We start from the raw sequence: 8,498 nt of genomic DNA, 5'->3' as shown, positions 1-8,498 counted from the left end.
ACACTCATTTGAAAAATCCTAAACAACTGTGAATATTGGGAAGAAACATTTGGGGATTACTTGCTACCAACAATATCTCTAAAGGGTTCTAAAAATTTCTAATTTCTACAAATGAAAAACAAAGTCAACATGGTGCCCCATGCCCGGCTGCTGCCTGCCCAGCCAAGGCTGTGGCCAGCCAAGCAGCTGTGCCAGTGCTGGTGGTACCAGCCAGAGCCCAGAGCAGAAGCCCAAAGGTGTTGCTCAAGCCCTTCCCTGGCAGGAGGGGCCCACATTCAGGCCTGGCCAGGCACCAGGGCCAGCACCTGCAGGGACAGAGGGTCCTGTTCTGGGTGGTGGCGGCACAGCAATAAGCTGAAAATGGAGCTGTGGCAGGGACAATGGACACTGGCTTGCAGATGGAGAATGACAGGTGCAGGTCTCCCAGACTAACGTGTTTGGCAGGACATCTGAAGGTGCAGAGGTGCTCCTGTGGAGAGAGGAGGTGGCTGAGGCCCCCAGCTGCCGCTGGCACGCAGGGACCCTCCTGCACAGCAGGGCCCAGAGCGGCCAAGGCTCCCCAGCACGGCTGGAGCTGCTGGCACAGCTTGGCCCAGCTGGACAGCTGCCCCTCAAGGCCCCGGCGAGCAGGGGATGGCTCTGGGCAGGGTCCCTGGCCAGGAGCGGGCCCCAGAGCGCCTCTGCCTTTCAAGGGCAATCTCGTCCCCGCTCTTTCTCCTGCCCACCTTGCTTTGCCTCTGCCCGCTGCTCCTGGGGCTGCTCTTGGCCAGGCAGCCTCAGTGGGAGCCAGCACTGGCTGCAGCCCCAGCGGGCTCCCCAGGACAAGGCCCAGCAATTAAGAGGCCAATTAAAGGCCTGGGCAGCAGCAGAACTCTTGGCAGAGTTATTTGGACAACCAATGACTATCTACAGGTCCACAGCAGCCTCACTGGGAATGTTTCTATTCTACAATAGACTTTCAAAAGAAGCTGTTTGAGGGAAAGATGAACAAAACACTCACCGTTTTGTCTTCCAGCAATACCAGATTCCAACACCGCATAAAACAAGTAAATGCACCAAACAAATCAGGCCTGCCATTAATTCTGGCCAACAGCGTGTTCCCTGACAGAAACCTCTTCCAATGTCCTTCTGGGAATTGGGAACACGTGTTGTGGTGCTGGCTGCATCTGTGGGAGCAATGGGCAGTGAGAGCCCGTGCTGTGCTGCTCTGCTGAGCTGGCAGCATGGTGGGAATGTCCAGGATGTTCTCTGTTTCCCCCAGAGCTGGGGCCTGCAGGCACCTTGTTGGCCCTTGGCACAGGCTGTGCCACCCAACAAAGCCCAGAAGGCTGGGAGCAGAGCCCGGGGGACAGCACAGCTGCTTGGGCAGTGGCTCCTTCCAGAGACACGGGCCAAACCCAACCCTGAGCAGCCACTGCCACCCCTGAGCCTCCCTTCTCCATGACATCTCCCCCAGCCCAAGGGGACAGAGCCAGGCCCTGTCAGGGGCCAGTGCAGCCCCTGCCCAGTTGGGAGCCAGGGCTGGCTGTGGCCCTGGGCTCGTGGCAGGGCTCCCGCTCGGGGCTGCTCCTGTGCCTTGGGCCTCTGGGCGCTCACGGCTACCTCTGGGAGCAGCTGCAGTGGGATAGATGTTGGTGCATGAGTCCCATTTCCCAGGAGCTGGAAACGAGCTCCAGAGGCCTGGAAGCCGAGGTGCCTCCAGCTTTGGCTGCTGCTGGGTCATGCAAGGGCCAGCCCTAGGGGAAGAGCTGCTGGCACACAGCCCCGCCAAGGGCTGAGCCCAGCACAGCAATTACCTCCTGTGTCTGGGCCTGTGCCTGGCATCGCCTTCTTTCCTGCCAATGAGCCACTGCTTTCTCTGGGAAACGTCTCCACCTGCATGGTCTTTTGGTCCATCCCTTGAGAAAGGAAGAGGCACAGCTGAACCAGATGGAGAAGTTCTTGATTTGGGTGCTGGCATTTTCAGGACCTCATGCTTGTCAAATACGGGGATAAGGTTCAAAAAATGCCTTGGCTTTTGGGCCCTCCCTCCTCCAAAAAGCTGCCAATTCTGAGCAGTAGTGAGGGGATTGTGCAGGGTGAGGGCACACACGTGCACGGCTCTGTCCTGACACCTGAGCTTTGGGCTTTGGGCTCTAAGCTGGCAGCTCTCCCAGGGGGAAATGCCTTCACCTACCCTCACCATCTCCCAGAGCCTCAGTCCTGGACGTGGGTTGGGAAGCCAGATCACCTTCACCAAGAGGCTTGGCTGCAAGGAAAGGCAGAACAGAAGAGCTCCCGTGGCTCTGTAGGAGATCCTCAGGCTCCCTGGGGCTGGCAAAGGAGTCACACAAGGCACAGCCCAGGGGCACAGCCCCTTCCCTCTCTGCTCCTCTCCGTGGCTGCACAGAGCACATGGAAGGAGACACTGGCATTGCACATGGGAAGAAGATTGACAGCTAAATGCTCCTTCCTCCCACTGACAGTGATGCTGGGGGATCACTCAGGGCTCCAGAAGGGAGCAGGGCAAGGCTTCCAGAATCCTTCAGCCCTGAGATTATGTTAAGGGATATGGCACATGAGTGAGCTCTTGCCACCTTGACATTATTCCATCAGGAAAAGCACATTGAGAACTTGCCTCCAGTATTCTCCAAGTCTTGCCAGCTGTCATCTAGCCAGGCTTCCAGATAATCCATGTCCTGATCCCAGTCTAGAAGCCAGTACAGATCAGAACCACGTCCATGGTGCGCTGGGATCCATTTCTGCCTTGGGGTAGTGGGCACTGCAAGGGGTTTGGGTTAGATCGTGAGTACCAGATGTCAATGGACATGGCCAAAGCTGCAGAGGGGCCTGAGGAGCTCTGGGCTGGCTCTGGTCACTGTCCACCCTCTTTGCAGGCCCTGTGCAACATCCCTGGTGGGGGGTGACAGGGCCAGAGCAGGGGTCCTGGCTGCTGAGTCTCAGGAGAAGGCTGAGGGACATGGACCCACCTTGTCCTCCCTGCAGCATTTCCTTCAGCATTTGTTTCATGGGTTTTGATGGCACATGGAGTTTCTGGTGTCCTGCAGCTTTGTTCTTTCCACTTGGAGGACCTTAAGAGAAAACAGTTCCCCTTTGCAGGAATGGATCCCAGAAAACCAGTGCTCAGCCTGTGGGGTCAGGAGGGACACACCACTCACCCCTGCGATGGGAGCTGGGCTTGCGTACAGTTACCAACCCAGGAGCTGGGAAAGTCCTCCCTGCAGGCACACCTGTAACTCAACAGCCACAGAAGCTTCTGTCACCTCTGCTCATCTGCACAGGCAGCACTGAGCCACGGGAGTGGTGAGGGGAACGCGATGGGCGAGGGCACACACGTGTATGTCTCTGTTCTGACACCTGCAGTGGTGCCAGGACATTGAAACTGCTTATTCTGCCAGGAAAGGACCATTGAGAACTTACCTCCAGCATTTCTCAAGTGTTTCAAGCTGTCATCCAGCAGGGCCTCTGGATAATGCAAGTTGTGATTCCAATCTAGAAGGGAGCCCAGATCAGAACCCTGCCATGGTGTGCTGAGATCCCCTTCTACTTTTGACAACTGGGCACTGCAGGGGTGTCAGGTAAGACCCTGGGTGCCAAATGTCAAAGGAGAATGGCCAAAGCTGCACAGGGGCCAGAGGACCTCTGGGTTGGTGTCTGGTCACTCTCCAAGCTCTTTGCAGTCCCTGTGCAACATCCCTGGAAGAGGTGGCTGGGGCAGCCCAAGGCCCATTGGGGCTCTCTCACAGCTACAGCTGAAAGTCTTGCTAAAGCAATGAGGAAAAACTGCAGCACGCAGTTGCACAACTATCCCTCCCTCACTCCTGCCCTCTCTCCCTCCCTTCCTGCCTTCCTCTCTGTCTCCATCCCTCTTTTCCCTGGGACAGCTCCCCCAGCCCAAGGGGGCAGAGCCAGGCCCTCTCAGGACACACTGGAGCCTTGGCCTCCCCCTCTGCCCATTCCCCACCCTGGGCACCCCTTTGCAGTCGCTGCCAGGTTTTGGGACGTGTCTCCCATGGATGGACCCCAGCAGGACTGCTCAGTAGCCGAGTGCCCTGAGCCTGCTGGGGATAATTCCTCTGGGCTGTGCCGGTCTTGGCTGGGCTGTGCCTGCACTGCCAAGCAGCAGAGATGGCAGCTCAAGCCTCAGCAGGGCTCAGGCCCAGAGGCACAGCAATTACCTCCTGTGACTGTGCCTGGCATGGCCTCCCTTCCTGCAGCAGAGGCTGCCCATGGGCCACTGCTTCCTCCGGGAAACGCCGCCTTCAGCACAGCCGCTCTGTCCACTTCTGCAGAAAGGGGCAGCTGGATCAGATGGAACCATTCCCCACTGGGGAAACTTCAGGAGGCAATGCTTGTCAAAGGCATGGTTAAGGATCAGGAATCCCTGAAAATTTTTTGGCATTGGCCAGGGCCTACACTCATCAAAACAGCTGCCCTTTCTTATCTACCTGGGGACCGAGAAATTGTAGGGGATCTCAGTGTGAGCATGACCCTTGCTGCACTTTGGGCTCCCTGCCTGCTGATGCCAAATGCCTTTCTGCAGAGGCTGGGGAGAAGCTGCAGCCAGGCCAGGCTGGGAAACAGCCCTGCAGGCCAGGAAAGCAACAGTGGGATAGCGAGGCTGCCATGGATCCGCTTCCCGCTGTGCAAAGAAAGCCCCTGGCTGCTGAGTCTCAGGAGAAGGCTGAGGGACATGGACCCACCTTGTCCTCCCTGCAGCATTTCCTTCAGCATTTGCGGAGTGATTTTGGATGGCACATGGAGATTCTGGTGTCCTGCAGCTTTGTTCTTTCCACTTGGAGGACCTTAAGAGAAAATAGTTCCCCTTTGCAGGAATGGATCCCAGAAAACCAGTGCTCAGCCTGTGGGGTCAGGAGGGACACACCACTCACCCCTGCGATGGGAGCCGGGCTTGCGTACAGTTACCAACCCAGGAGCTGGGAAAGTCCTCCCTGCAGACACACCTGTAACTCAACAGCCACAGAAGCTTCTGTCACCTCTGCTCATCTGCACAGGCAGCACTGAGCCACGGGAGAGGTGAGGGGATGGCGCAGGGTGAGGGCACACACGTGCACGGCTCTGTCCTGACACCTGCAGCGATGCTGCCCTGGCTGAGCTTTGGGCTCTGAGCTGGCAGCTCTCCCAGGGGGAAAGGCCTTCACCCACCCTCGCCATCTCCCAGAGCCTCAGTCCTGGACGTGGGTTGGGAAGCCAGATCACCTTCAGCAAGAGGCTTGGCTGCAAGGAAAGGCAGGACAGAAGAGCTCCCGTGGCTCTGTAGGAGATCCTCAGGCTCCCTGGGGCTGGCAAAGGAGCTGTGCAAGGCAAAGCCCTGGGCACAGCCCCTTCCCTCTCTGTTCCTCTCCGTGGCTGCACAGAGCACATGGAAGGAGACACTGGCATTGCACACAGTTAGAAGATTGACAGCTAAATGCTCCTTCCTCCCACTGACAGCAATGATGGGGGATCACTCAAGGCTCCAGAAGGGAGCAAGGAAAAATTTCCAGAATCCTTCAACCCTCACGCGACCTTAACACAAATGGCACATAAGTGAGCACTTCCCACCTTGACAGATTATTCTGTCAGTACAAGTGGCAATTCAGAACTTACCTCCAGCATTCTCCGAGATTTTCAAAGTCTCATTCACCAGCGATCCCAAATAATTCAAGTCATGATCCCAATCTAGAAAGAAGCACAGATCAGAACCATGGCCATGGTGCTGGGATCCCCTTCTGCCTTAGGGAACTGGGCACTGCGAGGGGTTTGGGTAAGGCTGTGGGAGCCAGGTGTCAATGGACATGGCCAGAGCTGCAGAGGGGCCTGGGGAGCTCTGGGCTGGCTCTGGTCACTCTCCACCCTCTTTGCAGGCCCTGTGCAACATCCCTGCAGAGGCAGCAGGACCAGCCCAGGGCCCCTGGGGACTCTCTCCCTCCCACAGAGGAAACCCTCCCTAAAGCCCTGTGGAAAACCATCCCCAACTCTTCCCAGGAGAAGGAAGTGCTGTCCCAGGAAAGGGAAGCCAGGCCGCGGGCTCACCTGCTCCCTGTGCTCGCTGCGGAGCAGCCTGGGCAGCCCTGTCAGGCAGGGCCACTGCCAGGAGGAGCAGGAGGAGGAGACGCAGATGAAAGGCCATGGTGCCTTGCCCTCTGCCAGTCCTGCAGCTCTTGCTGCCACCACTGTCCTGACACCGCTGTCCCAATGTCAGCACCGCTGCTGCCGCCGCCGCTGCTGCCGCAACAGTCATGGTCAAGGACTGACTGCTCGGTCCTCGTGGTGCTGTGCAACCACGGGGCTCTGGGACCTCTGTGACCTCAGAGCCTGCTGTCACCTCAGCCTGCTGTCACCCCACAGGCTGCTGTGACCTCATGGCCAGCGTGGAATTGTGTGGGGAGTGGGATCTGCCTTCTTCACTAGGGAGCTCATCCTGCCCAGCAGCTCGGTCCAAGGGCTATGACAGGGTCCCAGCCCAGCTGATCTCACAGGCTGGGGGATGAAGGGATGGAGAGCAGCCCTGCTGAGAAGGACTTGTGGCTGCTGCAAGGAGAGAGGCTGGACATGAGCCAGCCATGTGCCTCCAAAGGAGGCTGCCCAGCAGCTTGAAGGAGGTGATTCCACCACCCCTCTGCTCTGGTGTGAGCCCTCCTGGAGTACTGCATCCACCTCTGGGTGCCCAGCACAGAAAGGACATGGTCCTGTTGGAGCTAGTCCAGAGGAGGGACAAAATGCTCTGAGGGCTGGAGCCCTTCTGCTTTGGAGAAAGGCTGGGATAGCTGGGCGTGTTCAGCCTGGAAGAGGGAAGGCTCCACGCAGACCTGATTGCTACCTTTCAGTACTTTAAGGGGGCTTGTAAAAAAGACAGGACAGAATTTTTAGTAGGGCCTGTTGTGACAAGACTGAGGGGGAATGTTTTCAATCTAAAAGACAGTAGATTCAGACTAGACATAATGAAGATGTTTTTTACACTGTGGGTTTTGAAACCCTGGCACAGGTTGCCCAGAGAGGTGGGCATCCATCCCTGCTGACATTCAAGCTCATGCTCTGAGCAACCTGATCCAAAGGTGTCCCTGCTCACTGCAGGGCACTGCACTAGATGGCCTTTAAATGTCCCTTCCAAGCCAAGCCATTCTGTGCTGCTGTGCACCTGCAGAGCAGTGCTGGAATAATGCTGGGGTGATGGTGCTGGCACCTGTGTTTTGGTAGTTGTGCCATTTAGCTGTTGGCCAAGAGAGGATTGATGGGCTGCACAGTGAAGTCTGCAAAGAACAGTGTGCTCAAGGAGAAACAGGAGAGGAACAGGGCTTCCAGCTCAGATAAATGCCATAATTTTGCTGCCCATTCCTTGTTAAGAAATAAAGCAATGTTCTGAAGATCCCTTCAGTGTGGGTGCACTATTGGCTGTATCAGTGCTTGTGTTCTGTAAAACAGGTAAGTTGTTACAGCTTCTTGCCCCATTTACCACTGGATAAAACCCAAATACTGCATTGCTCCATGTCTCCTTTCTTCCAAGTAAAGGCAGATTTTCTTCATTCTTCAGTGGGACATAATCATCTGTTGACAAGCAAATTCTTCTTGCCACTCACACAATGTTGATTTGCTCTAATCCGATTATAATTAAGACCGTAATTTATCAGAGTATAATTAAGACCATATAATTAATTGTAATTAAGGCTGATGGATTGTGAGGCAAAGTGTTGCATCATTTGCCTTGGAGAGAGTTTTTCTCTAATTCAATGACATTTGAAGACAGCTGTAGCCTACCATACTTCTGGCATACTAGAAATGAAAAAACAGCCATGGAAACAGGCTGTTCTATCCTTTTCTCCTCCTCCCTGAAGTCTGAGCTCTTCAGCTGTCTCACAAACATTGTTTTAATTCACACAGGCATCCATCAGGACAGTGGCTGTGAAGCTTGGAGCAATGTAGGTTTAGAGCAGCAAAAATAATAATCCATTTCCCAGGTTAAGCCAAGCATTTCCCAAATAACTCTAGCTATCGTCAGGGATGTTTCCAAAAGTATCATAGTAAATGTTGGGAGCAGGGAGAGAGAATGTGAACAAAATTAAAAATACAGCTTTCTGAGATCTTTTTATTCCTATAAAAACAGAGTCAAAATTGTTTATAGATAGAACATTAACTAAGAAGTGAACAACAGATTGTCAAGATAATTGCTTAGGAATCAAAAATATCTAAATAAAAATAAGTTAACATGTGGATTTATAAGAAAACAATCATACTAAGAAAAAAAAAAAAACCCCTACCAAATCTAAAAACAATATGGCTGCCTCATCTGTCTCAATATCAAAAAAAAAAAAAAAAAAAAAAAAAAAAAATTGAAAATAATCAGATCCTCATGACCATTACTACATTACTATATACAGGACCCTCCAGGTAATGGGAATAAAGAAAGGAACTTTTGGACATTTTTTTTCTCCTTGGGCTGGGGGAGCTGTCACAGGGAAGGGAGGGTCAGGAGTGGCAGTGGCTGCTCAGGGATGGGT

The 8,498-nt window shown here is 54.4% G+C and overlaps 1 protein-coding gene across 1 annotated transcript; it reads right to left on the bottom strand.

Annotated features, from left to right (window-relative positions):
* Positions 1 to 980: 980 nt before the first annotated feature.
* LOC147646175 (uncharacterized) lies at positions 981 to 8,251 on the bottom strand. Its single transcript, XM_086873852.1, has 13 exons — positions 6,037 to 8,251; positions 5,611 to 5,682; positions 5,167 to 5,238; positions 4,893 to 4,964; positions 4,704 to 4,805; positions 4,179 to 4,286; positions 3,421 to 3,492; positions 3,159 to 3,230; positions 2,970 to 3,071; positions 2,618 to 2,761; positions 2,177 to 2,248; positions 1,797 to 1,898; positions 981 to 1,166 (listed from the first exon to the last, which is right to left on the bottom strand). Exons 1-13 carry the CDS (start codon positions 6,242 to 6,244, stop codon positions 997 to 999), a joined length of 1,368 nt encoding a protein of 455 aa, XP_086729978.1. The 5' UTR covers positions 6,245 to 8,251; the 3' UTR covers positions 981 to 996.
* Positions 8,252 to 8,498: the final 247 nt, after the last annotated feature.

The sequence above is a fragment of the Cyanistes caeruleus genome, unplaced genomic scaffold (genome assembly GCF_971803275.1).
Source record: "Cyanistes caeruleus unplaced genomic scaffold, bCyaCae1.hap1.1 HAP1_SCAFFOLD_117, whole genome shotgun sequence".
Classification (NCBI taxonomy): Eukaryota; Metazoa; Chordata; class Aves; order Passeriformes; family Paridae; genus Cyanistes; species Cyanistes caeruleus.
Note: the sequence above shows the minus strand (reverse complement) of the source record. Positions and strands in the feature narration are given on the sequence as shown.